This window comes from Primulina tabacum, chromosome 13 (assembly GCF_025594145.1).
Source record: "Primulina tabacum isolate GXHZ01 chromosome 13, ASM2559414v2, whole genome shotgun sequence".
Taxonomy (NCBI): domain Eukaryota; kingdom Viridiplantae; phylum Streptophyta; class Magnoliopsida; order Lamiales; family Gesneriaceae; genus Primulina; species Primulina tabacum.
The window spans coordinates 32,373,833-32,386,698 of NC_134562.1; the positions used below are offsets into that span (position 1 = coordinate 32,373,833).

General features: G+C 34.1%; 2 protein-coding genes across 2 annotated transcripts; one reads left to right on the forward strand and one right to left on the reverse strand.

Moving 5' to 3' along the window:
• The first annotated feature begins 1,244 nt into the window (after window positions 1–1,244).
• LOC142522138 (protein translation factor SUI1 homolog) lies at window positions 1,245–3,080 on the forward strand. The gene is made up of 5 exons (XM_075625287.1): window positions 1,245–1,393; window positions 1,967–2,071; window positions 2,268–2,473; window positions 2,552–2,605; window positions 2,839–3,080. The coding sequence occupies exons 2-5, from the start codon at window positions 2,038–2,040 to the stop codon at window positions 2,881–2,883; spliced, it is 339 nt and encodes a 112-aa protein (XP_075481402.1). The 5' UTR covers window positions 1,245–1,393; window positions 1,967–2,037; the 3' UTR covers window positions 2,884–3,080.
• LOC142522137 (protein disulfide isomerase-like 5-4) lies at window positions 2,836–12,824 on the reverse strand. Its single transcript, XM_075625286.1, has 15 exons — window positions 12,520–12,824; window positions 10,861–10,951; window positions 10,542–10,636; window positions 9,774–9,831; window positions 7,261–7,448; window positions 7,081–7,138; window positions 6,904–6,944; window positions 6,676–6,750; window positions 5,697–5,753; window positions 5,350–5,416; window positions 4,994–5,137; window positions 4,678–4,902; window positions 4,226–4,375; window positions 4,058–4,135; window positions 2,836–3,944 (listed from the first exon to the last, which is right to left on the reverse strand). Exons 1-15 carry the CDS (start codon window positions 12,558–12,560, stop codon window positions 3,867–3,869), a joined length of 1,446 nt encoding a protein of 481 aa, XP_075481401.1. The 5' UTR covers window positions 12,561–12,824; the 3' UTR covers window positions 2,836–3,866.
• Between the last annotated feature and the right edge of the window lie 42 nt (window positions 12,825–12,866).

Here is a 12,866-nt window from a genome sequence, read left to right on the forward strand (position 1 = left end):
TTTCGAGGTGATTTCATATGATAGAAATCGAATTTCCAACTTATTTCTCTCGAAGCTTCAAAGGAAGAAGGAAGGATTTATCGTAAAAACTCATTCTTATCAACCTTAAATACTGTGCAACAGATGTATCGGCACTGGGGCGGTCAAGTTTGGGCACCCCAGTGCGCCCACTACTGCCGGAACACCATTTGGCTTGGTCTCGCGCTGGGGTGCGCAAACTGTTGCGCCCTAGCGCGACTTGTTCTGTCCGAAACGCTATTTTAGGCTTCGAATTTGCAAAAGTGATCAACATGAAAGTTGTAGCTCTATGTCTTAGCTTTCATTTGCCATCAACCTCACTCAATTTGGATATCGGATGTAAGAATTATGCTTATTCTCCCAAAATGTGTCAGTGCAGAAACTGCAACACACACGATACACTTCGGGATACTTTTTCTCCTCTTTCCAAATGGATTTGGACAAAACTCAAAACATGAACGTTTTAGTACAATGTATTAGCTTTCCAATGAAATTGGCCTCATTTCATTTGGACTAATACTCAGTTAATTATGGTAAAAACCGTAATATGTGTCACTTTTCTGTCGCGATTCAGCACACGTTTCCAATACAAATTAATTTCTAATATAATCTTTCATTATCACAACCTATTTTCTCACTTTCATTGTCATGATATACATCATATACATAATCACATGACAATTTCATGAATTATCGATAATCAACATAGGATTTACGATAATACGATACACGGTCCTTACAGGCCAAGACCTAAAGTGAGGCTCACGAGCCACTCTCTTCAGGGTGAGTCTATGCTACACTTGGAGATATATTTTTTTATGTTTTCTTTTATCTCTTAACGTTTTATTTTCAAAAAAGTATAAAATTTATTTTAAATTTTAAAAATTATTTATTTTTAAATTTGTTACGGAACTACGTGCATTAGTTTAATAATAAACTATTGAACTATTTTTTAGACAAAAACTTGTGTGAGACGGTCTCATGGGTCGTATTTTGTGAGACAGGTTCTCTTATTTAGGTTATCCATAAAAAATATTATTTTTTACGCTAAAAGTGTTACTTTTTAGTGTGAATATCGGTAGAGGTTGACATGTCTCACAAATAAAGATTCATGAGACTGTCTCATATGTTAATCCATTTTTTTTTTTAATTCTTGTGCTCTATGTTTTTGTCTTAAATATTTTACCAAAGAGTTGTGGGAAGAGGATAGAATTTATTTATCAAAATAAATTATCGATAGTTCTTTTTTTAAAAAAAAAAGAATTGTTTTGTGAAAACTCATCCGATATATATTATTATCTTGTTCTTTCCTCGATCGTACCAACTGTTTGACCGTCTGCTGTCGTCTCGGAGCTCGATTGAATTTTCCGATAAGGTACCCTTTATCTATCTGATCGAAGAATTGGATCGAAACTTTTGTTTTTTTGATCTTGTTATGCTAACCAATTTTTTTTTAAAAAAAAAAATTGGGTATCATTGCCGATGATTTTTTATGTTTTTTATTACTGTTTTAATATATCAAAACGGATGTTTCAAGCACCTGTGAATCCTGTTTTCTTGAATTTCGGGAGTTAAATTATTGATGCTTTCAATTTCCTCTGGTACATAAATATATGTCCCCTATTTATTCCTGTATATGTGCTAATATTGGAAGAATAATCTTCATTATCTCACTGTAGTCGCTTCTGTAATTATTCCTGATTCCATTTGGGATCAACATGTTTTTCAATAGTATTGAGAAATAAGAGGTGATAGTGTGTGGTTATACATTTTACCAAACCGGGGCTGCTGAATACCCGATAGAGGTGACTCAGATACACAGGAATATTTAACCCATTTATACTTTGCTATGTCGCCTTTCAAGAATCATTTTGCTTCCCAGATCTTCATTTGTCTGTGAGGTGGCTCTGTTGGCTGATGGTTGGTATATGTTTTTTAATTAACTCAGGTTTGGGACTTTGAATTTAGATTGTGGAAGCCCGGTGTTCTTTTTCACATTTGCTGCATCAACCAAGTTTCATGTCTGATTTTGACATCCAGACTCCTGCTTTTGGTATGCTGCCCCAACATATCTATTTTGATTGGTGAAACTATTCTATTTGACTTATTTTTCTTGATTTGATTTAAATGTTGAAAAGTTGGATTAAAGTAGGTGAAGCTTGCAAACAAGCATATATGATATAACTCATTCAATTATAGAGGAATGAGGTGCCTTTGGATCGGACTTACAGTTTTTCATGTGATGTCAGATCCTTTTGCTGATGCAAATGCTGAGAATTCTGGTGCTGGGACAAAGGACTATGTTCATGTTCGAGTTCAGCAGCGAAATGGTCGTAAAAGCCTAACAACTGTGCAGGGATTGAAGAAAGAGTTCAGCTATAACAAAATCCTGAAGGATCTTAAGAAAGACTTTTGCTGCAATGGAACTGTTGTTCAGGACCCAGAACTAGGCCAGGTTTTGTTGATTTTAATGGTTGTCTCATTCCTTCCCGTTATCTGCCTTTATATTTATTCCCCGATTTTGTTTGTGAAGGTTATTCAACTCCAAGGTGATCAGCGGAAGAACGTTTCTTCCTTTCTTATCCAGGTGATTACTCATCCTTTTCATGATCACATCTACATTTATGGAAAAAAATTGGCAAAGATGAAAATTTCAGTATTAAATATGGAAAAGAAAGAAAGGTAGCTTGTAGGCACAATTTTTATGGGTCTTTCTCATGAAAATGAGTACACCATTTAACAGGGTGCTAAAGTTTGCACTTCAGAAGTTTGTGTGCTTCAATAATTAATAATTTGAATAATTTTTTGCTTTGAAAACAGGCTGGGATCGTGAAAAAAGAGCATATAAAGATTCATGGTTTCTGAGCTGCAGCATCTATCACTGTGTTGTGGCTGTTGGATATCATGCCAGTGTTGAAGATGATATCCATAACTATTGTTAACTAAGTCGATCATATGTTTATGGTCAGTCGACGTCTATGTTTCATTTCCAGCGTTCATGGTGGTGGTACTTTCTTCAGTTTCTATGGTTGTCAATGGCAACATTCTTATTTTGGATGCAACGCTTCGTTTACTGCATGTCTTACTGAGAGTTCGAAATGCTTTTCGTTCGGCAAGCACTTGAACATGGCATTTAATCATATATGAAGGATCTAGAATATTCGTCCGGTCGAGCATTGCATAAATGATAATCACACAAGCACCAAGGTCTTTCATTGAGCTGGTGTAACACCTTGTTTAAATGCTGGACAATAATATACTTTTTTAGGGAGACTCGGCAATAGAACAAATGATTCGAAATTTTAATGATTATAGATAACGAATATTGTGGCCAACAAGTGGACATGATCGTGGTTTTCCTTCGAACTATGAATTGAAAACGTATTCAATTTTGTTTCAAAGCCAGAACCAAGTAAAGTATGAGACACACAAAAACATAGATGGATTTTACATATTTTGTGGAAATCATAGATTTGATGATAAAGAAAATATAAGGATGTTCAGGGTAGCTTCTTAGATAAACCCCCAATACTAAGCAAAAACTTGATATTGACTTGGGCACGAACCATTGATAAATCGTGATCCCGCTTTTATGTAATGGAAAGAAACTTCACATTTCACCAGCTGAGAAATATCACCTTACCAGAGAGAGAGAGAGAGAGCGAAAATATGTATTTTCCATATGAACCATCAAATTCATAAAGAAACTCAATTCTTATCTTTCATTAAAAAAAATGTCCACACAGTAAATGTAATCGATTTAATTTATGCTGCGTCTCAACTAAAGGATTCGTGTGTGTACAGAAATTGATCTGTCTTTTTTAACATTCACTAGTTTAGACTTCCGATCAAAAGTTTTTCCCCAGTTCAACCTTTTTCATCAGCTTGAAAGTGTTGTGCAGAATCGAGTCCAAGATTCCGGCAACCTGGAAACAATCGAGTGTAAAGCTACAGTCTCGCGGATTATAGAAAAAACAAGTTGGGAGTCGATGGAAACGAGTACACAAAAAGAGGTGGCAGAGGAGAAATTGACACCAACCGTGAAAACACCTCCAATAATAGCACAGACATTTGTAATGAAATGTGAGAAGGACTTCGAGTCTTCAGTTATTAAGACCTAATTTTGAGAAGAAAAATAAACGGTGAAATAATAAGAAACCGTAGAGTGCTGGCATTAAAGTAAAGTTTGTGTAGACTGGTTTAATACCTGCATGGGTGATGGTTCATAATGAAATTTTGCAACAGGGATATCAAGACTGTGAACCAAACTACTGTGGGCTGTGTATTCGTACTCCTCGACTAATTTATAAGATCTAGTCATCACCTCACTTTTCACAACTTGAATATAATGTTCAATCTGCATACACGCACAAAATTAAATGATTATTTTTTATCAGTAACAAAGTGGCCAAATGGTTTTCAAGGATTGAGATTACAGAAAAACAAGATAGTGGTTTGGTTTTTATGCTACCACGCAAGGCAATCATACGAAGAAAGATGAGTACCGGATCCCAAATATATTAGGGTGGCAACAGAGATCTAAAATTTGTGGGTAAACACATAATTATGTGGAAAGTGGAAACAATAAAATGTACAAATATAAATCATTAACAATCTCTGATAGGGAATAAAATGATGCACGGCAAAAGAGGAACTCACAGTTACATTTGCATTTGAATCACTCGGATTACTGATATATGATAGCCCATTTAATCGGTCATAGCTTCTACCAAGATATGGCAACATCCTCTTCATGTCATTCATTACCCTCGGAGAGAGCATTTTACCAAAAGAAAAATGGGTAATGACATGTGACATGTTCATCTGAGAAGCATCAAAAGAATGCGCAGCCGAACGAGCAGATACGACAAGATTCCCAGGGACCTGCAAAGCCAAAAGGAAGCTAAAGATTACACTTGTATGTGATTGTGAAATGCATGAATGTGTTAAAGCATCAGTGAACATGTACTGTCACCTTCTTCACACGTACAAAACCCTCAATTCTACATCCTCCGGCTACAGGTGCAGGCCTTTTTGTATCATTTTTCGTCTCCGATGATGAATGGTCTGATGCATTTTGTGACTGCAAAGAAATAGGTGCCACCAAATCCTCCATTGTCTGCAGGGAACAAGTTTCATTCAACTTCTTTTAGGAGAATGATTAAGCTCGTTAATTCTTTTAACCAAGCAACGAAAATGTATCGTTATTTCATTCCATGCTGAGAATTAGGCAACTAATTTATTGCAGGCACAAGTAGTACTCCGATCTATCACATGTCCATATTCACATTGATAAAATCTTTTACCAGCTAAAGTTGTGAGCTTTCTCACCTTAACTAAAGTATCTGTATCCCGATCGCCATAATATGATTCATGATCATGATGACCATGATCTTCTCTGTGCCCAAAAAATGGGAAGCAACCAACAATAAACAGTTATTTAAATAGGACATTAGAAGATTAAAAATGTGTAGAAAAAGTATTCAACTGCGGATTTGACAAAATGTGGTAGGATTTAATGAGGAATAAAAAAGATGTGAAGGAAGAATAGTTTTCATGATAGAAGAAAAATTAGATTTGTGATTCAGGATGTTAACTGGATTCTAGAAATGAACATACCTCAAAATACTCTAGAAAGCGTCCAATGCAGAATGAAAATAAAAGAGAGAATAACTTACTTTACATCGCTCCCTTTACGGAAGATGCGAATTGATGGATACCCTTGTATGTGATTCCTGCATATTTCCCAAAAGGGACTACTGAGGGAAGAAAAGATAAAGGAATCTAAAAGTACAAGTGCAACCATAGGAATATGTAACTAGTTGCCTCTAGAAGTTGAATAATGGAGATTGCATGAAAACTCCACAAAGAAGAGAACAATGCACAACCTAAATATGCAAATGAATATGACAAGCCAGAATATCTATCACAACCAACAAAAGTCAAACACGTGAATATACCAAAGTCATGAATATGCTAATGATTGCAGAAAAGATTTAGGCTATTATAATAAGTCGTGACAAAAATTAATAACAAGGACCTCAAGAGTAAATTGATAAATACATCAAAAAATTTTCTCAATGTGAAAAGTTTTCATAACCACCATAAAAATGGAACACAAAAATTACTTAAAATTAAACAATATATGATGTGATCAGAAGGAATAGATAACATGGGATCTCAGGGAGAATTGCTGCATCACTCACATAGATAACATAGAATCCGAGGGTGCCATATTAAAATATTACATTACCACCCAAGTCACTGCAACATACTTTGGAATATGTTATAATAATTTATCAGTGGACTCAAACACACATACTGTACCGAAACCTACGGCTAGCATTGAAATTGTAGAAACAAATATACTTAGCCCTCCAAGGTAGTTATCTCAAGCTCCATCTTTAACGAAAATGTATTGAACATAGAAATGTACTAAAGTCCGGCAACAATGGTCCAAGGAAATAGGCACAATTGAATCCACGACAGTGGGTGCCCATAAAGAAACAACGGTCTACTGCATGCGGAAATTACTAGGAAGCACATCTATCGATAAAATAGTGAATGATCAGAGAGCCAAGTGAGTCACCGTATAGTCACAATATAGCTCCACATAATAACACTTGTTAAGAAATTGAACCTTTATCTAGCAAGTACCTTCTACACAGATCAATTTCTTCAGTGCAATCAACTTTCCCCATTATAATACGTCCATCAATTTCTGGGTCATATCTACAAAAAAAAATATATGAAGCTTCCTCTCAGCATTTTGATGGGAAAATACTACAACAATGAGTTTCGTTGCGATCCCAGAATGATGTGTTTTGCGTAAATACAGGTTTGCTCGAAAAGAAAAAGGCAGAGCAACAGGATGCAGGATTGCACCTTTCTTTAATTATTTTGGCAGCTTTCTCCCATGAAGGTTTCTGCAACAAACAGGTGGGACACAATTGTGAGAAAATTTGAAGTATCCACCATCATTATGATCGATTGCCAATGTGAAGTTCAAAATGTTGAAGATCACAATTTAAGGCTGTCAAACATTAAGAAGAGTCAGAATACCAGGCGGTTGCTCCAGTAGCACCACGGAGCAAAAAAATTTACCACTAATATAGCATGCCTACGGTAAAAAAAAATGCCATAAGAACTTCACAACGAAGGATAACCATCCAAGATGGTTGTATTTAAAAGATTATAATGTGAATAAGAAATACAGAAAAAAGCCAACTAAATTTTACTTACTGATGGGAAATTCTATCGAAATTGCGAGCATTTAGTGAAACAGAACCTTCCCCGTACTCTTCGTCAACATCATCATCATCATGTTTAACTGAATTCGAAGTAGGTCCAGACCGAAATTCAGAGCCAGTAGGGTTTAGTTTGGAATCTATTGAGTACTTGCGGACAGTCTTTGTTATGTTCAACCTATTCTGTTAAAAAGAGGTCAGTTCAACAAATTCAAATTAAGAGGAATTAATTTAAACATGAAATCAAAAAGCTTTAAAAAGAAGCAAATTACGTGATGGCCCTGTTCAGGAGGGTCATAACACAGCACGTATATTTTTTTTGCTTCTCCACAAACAATTTAACAAGTAGTCCAGTTTAGGATTATCTACTTCTTGAGAAATAATAACACAGAAACAGAGCAGAATATAAGTAGGTTCTTCTAATTGTGCTTTTAGGAGTCCTCTATATTCTACTTCTCCAAGAAAAAATGTATTTTTAACACTTGGCTTTTTGACAAGATCACCAATTTTTACCATATTTAAGATTAAAAATTTAATGAATATTCTACGTAAGCATTAAAAAAATATTTTGAAAGTGCAAAGCATTTTGTAGAAATCTATAGTTAAAAATAGCAAATGCATCATAAAAAATAGGATTTCTCCGTTAATTAGTGTTATATCATACATAAATCAAGTATATATTTAATTTTATTTAATAATTTTAGTATTTTTATTTCAGTAACAGAAATTGTAATCAATAAATTATTTTATTTAAAGATATCCCTGAATTTAATTATTTTTTTCAGTATATTATTTATATAAAATATTTATAAATAAAAATACTTTAGCGATTTTATTAAATTGAAAAGGATATATATGAACAAAACTATCGATTTATGAAGTAATACCATTTTGAGTAGATCAAAAATTTCTGAAACTCCAAAGAACCACTTAGTCTATGTTTTAACTCAAAAGGTAAACAACTATTTCTCCATTTACAAAAGTAAGAAACACAAAAATGTCAATAATCGTAAAATAGACTTAATACGCTTCTCATTTATCTCGAAACAAACTCTTAACTGTAAAGTTCATAAAAGAGATGCTAGAAAAGGAAAAGTTATGTAAAGCCTAAGCATCCATATGTTTCTCGTACACAGAAAAACAGGAAGCACCCACAGGTTTTTCAGCTTGAATTGATTTAGCTTAGTTTAATGGTTTAACTAATTATGTGGTAACCAAACTCCTACTTTAGAACTTACACTCCATCATTAGAATAACATATATCTTAAGCATTCAAAAAAGAATCACATATAATAAAGGAAAGAAGGAATAAACAAATCTGTCATGGTTACAGTATTATATTGACTCTCCAGGCTCGCAACTAAAAAAGCAACATTAGCACCACAACAACAGACAGCAAAAGGGAAAATAAGTTTTCCAACAGTTTAACTATTGTTTAAGCCTCCAAATCTCATTAAAAATAATACTGTATCACCCTAAACTACGAACAGTCAAATATTCCAATTTAAAAACCAATCAAAAAACATGAAAGCAATCAAAACTTAAAAACTCCTTGATAAAACTCATTTATTAGAATAATTATTCAACTTCTCAAGCTATTGCTCATCTTTTTTTTCAACAGTAAATTATGGTCATTGCTAATCAGCTACATGGCAGGAGTAGCAAGGGGTTACTCCAACATAGGGAGTTTTGAGGTGAGAAGCACTATTGTCCAACTGACTCATGATATAATCATCTACAGTCTCAGTAAAATGTCTTACAAGTGGAAATCCCAGCCTCTTCAGACAAACCATCCATTTTACAGTACAGTAATCAAAAGTTCAAAGAGATTTTGAACGAGAATCACAATAATCCTAGTGATATTAATGAAATATAGCACATAGTCACAGTCAAACACCAAACAGTCACTTGGTCATCATATAATGACCCATTTTAATACGGAAAATAGTAATACCTCCAACCATATACAGATGCAGACTTGCAGAGTTTTTCTTTTTATCAAAAGAAAATTGAGATTGATTCTCTAATTTCTCCAAAAAGAGAGACTCAAATTCATACCCATTAAGGTAGATGTGTAAGACGATTACCAATAATAGGCAAACTTGACTTGTCCAATATAATCCGGAGAAAAAAAAAATCCTACTCTTTTTACCATTTGAAGGATAAAGAATCCGAAGAAAAAGGATAAGGGAACAATATTTTTACAATCTCTCTTTTGGCAATTGTAACTTTTTCAACAATTTTATTTATTTATTTTTATCGTAATGTTAATGTTGTGGCAGCAAAAGACAATATAAATGACGCCAGTTATGAACACCAGTGCACCACACCGATAAATCAACACCACTGATTAATGTGTGAATTTCTAATTGAGTCTAAAAGAAAGTTATCTAAACAAATCTGTCATACTAATTGAATTTAGAACAACAAACGCAAAAATACGTGTAACCTGCATAAAGTTAACACAATTCCAAATAAAATGTTTAAGAAATAAAGAATGTAACTTACTGTTCCCAAGACATCACTGACATCAACAGATGCAAATTCACATGACAATGCCGGAAAACTACATGAAAATCATAATAAGTCGTCAGCAGAAAAAACTAAGGAAAAATGCATATAAAATGCAAAGTGCAGATATCAATTCAAAAAAAAAAGAAGGAAAATAAAAGAACCTAACAACCCTCCTAAAACTCAAGAATGACCCACAAATATTAGAACATATTATGATCCTCAGAAGGCCAAATGGAATATATGTTTTGTACCTTCATGCTAACGCTTCAAAATCTAGGAGCACAACAAAATATTATATGTTTTGTACCCTCGATAAATGCTAATTTTTTGCTAAGATGTATTGTTAATTTGGTGATATCAATTCTTGTACTGCAACAGCCAACAGCTGATAATGTTAATGCTTCTTGAGAGCTATTGACGATGAAATGTCGTAATAAAATAATTCTGTAAAATAGTCAACTAACTCCCTTGATGGATTTCTCGTCTTTGAAAAAATAAAACAGAAAACTAAGAAAAATTAGTTCAGACTTCTATATTTAATCAAAATTGCTAACTCTAAGAGAAGTAAAATTGAACATTTGTTCTTTACCTTACAAACTGAAATATAAAATGGTACAAAATAGGATAGAAACCATCAACACCCAAATGGTAACACGTAATTTACTGAGAAAAAAATGCCAACGGTGTCTCGAGCTCGAGACCACAGAGCTAGGAAAACTCCCACCTCAAATTGTAAAAAAAATGATTTGCATACAATATTACCTTATATTAAAGTCAATTCGTAAAAAGTCCCCATCAGAGCTCTTATCAACGACAACTGATGTAGAGGTGCTCACTCGCAAATAATCATTCAGTTCCTATGACAATATTGCACAAAACAAGGAGGATATTTTACTATGCAGTGCTGATAAGAGTGATAACAATCAACCATTGATAAAATGCATCACTTCATAATGGCAAGGAAAAAAAAGACAATAAAGCAAATTGTGCAGGACAATTAGACCAACGAAAACATAAGTATTTGTTGTCTCTATCAGTTTATAAATGATTCTATCAATCATTTGCCAAACCGTATTCTTACCATTCCAAATAAGAGCATCATGCAAAATGCTGCTACAATTGACAATCCAGCACCTGATAATGATGCCTCGGTCAAGTCTCTGGGAATTTTCCTGCATATAAAAAAAGGGTACAACGATAAAATTACCAGACAGTTTACTCATTTCAGTTTATCTTACTAGAACCCACTATCATGCCAAAGCATTATATATACTCATATAATTATTGGAATTTGGTTAACACACATGCTGAACACATTTTTAAGTTTTCCATCAAAACTTATCAACCGGACTAGTGACTTTGAACATCTACATTACAGTAATCTTGAAAATCTTTATAATACATTAGGTGAGAAGTTAAAATTTGGATATGTAATTCGATACGCAATAGTTATTTCTCAAAATCCCTTCGATGACAAAGTGTTTTCAGACATCCTTTCAGCACACTAAGATCAATCTTCTGAAAAAGTAACATTCAGTCAGGTTCAACAAGAGCCACAAAAATACTGAGATTTCTAGGAACTGGCTACTCTGCAAAACCAAGCCATAACAGATGAAAATCCCATTTGCAGTCATGGAAAAGGAGGTTTCTACTGCTTTTCATCACTACATGCACCAACTAAACCACGAAGTATCAGCGGGAAATCTGGAATTCCTCTCAGTTGTGGACTACATAAGACAGCCACAAATCTTCCATCTCATGTAACTATTTGGTTTATAAAAACATATTGCAAATCAATTACAAGATGATTTCTACAGCTGAAGTCATGATCTCTAGACCAAACTTTCTCAAGAACTGTCATTGGATGAGGTTTAGCATGCAAACGTACAGGACAAAGCAGCACGCGAACAAATAATTCACGTTGACGGCATTCACACAAGAATGATATTATGCATATTAAGAATATGAGTAAAATGTTTGCTAAAGATAAATCCAGAGCTATCTAACAGGGAAATAGTAAAAGTAAAAATTAACACTGTCTTTGATTAGGATATCCAAAAGTAACGGGTCAAGCTACTTAACCAGTGTAAAAATAATTAACGAATTAACAATAATAAAACACCAATAAATTCATGAGAACGAGTTACAACAAGGTTCATTACAGGCATTCATCATAAACAACCATCCTAATCAAATTTCAATGACCGAACCAAAATAAAAGAACACCCCAATCATTTTATTATTTTACAAAGAGAATGTTTACTTTTGAAAGCCAGCTCCACCAATATACTACATATATCACCCATTCAGGATCAAACCTCGAATCATAGCCGACTACGAAACTTGAACTTGACAAAAATTTACGTAAGTTAATTTTTTTCATTTGTGGGGAGCTACCACCTTCCTGCTCCCTATATCTATTTTTCACAAGATAATTACCCATACAGAATCAATTGAACTCTATCGACTAATAATCAGAGCAAAAGGGTCCATTTAACTCCTTCGCAGGATGGCCCAGCAGATATCCAACACTTGACTGGTTGAATAAGCCAAAACAATCAGAACCAAAAATAACTAACAGAATGCTACATTCTATCTACAATTGCTAAGTCATACAACTGAGAACGATCTAACATAAACTACAATTCCCTCTCACACAATAAATCAATGAAACTTAACGTTAAATTCGTCGGAAAAAAAAATCCAAACGAAAAAAAAAGAAAAGAAAATGGCAGCTGACCTGTAGAAATCCACGGATTTTATTTTACTCGTGGAGACCATAATTAACCCCTGGATTTTTAGACGAAAACAAAGTGATCTCTAACGATTCTCGAAAATTACAGATCTGTGGAATGCGTCGGTTACACTCTTGTATATTTAACGAATTTAAAAATCAAAACTCATCCATGATGAAATCATAACAAGATTTGTTTTCCACTTTCGAAGCGCTTCAGCTTCGTTTTTCTGTGGAGTGAATGCAGCTGTGTGCGGTGCGCGTTCACCTGGATTGCTAATGGCAATTTACCGACGGTGAGATGTAACCTTTTTTTATATCAAATTATGTGTTTTACAAAACCGATCAAATCG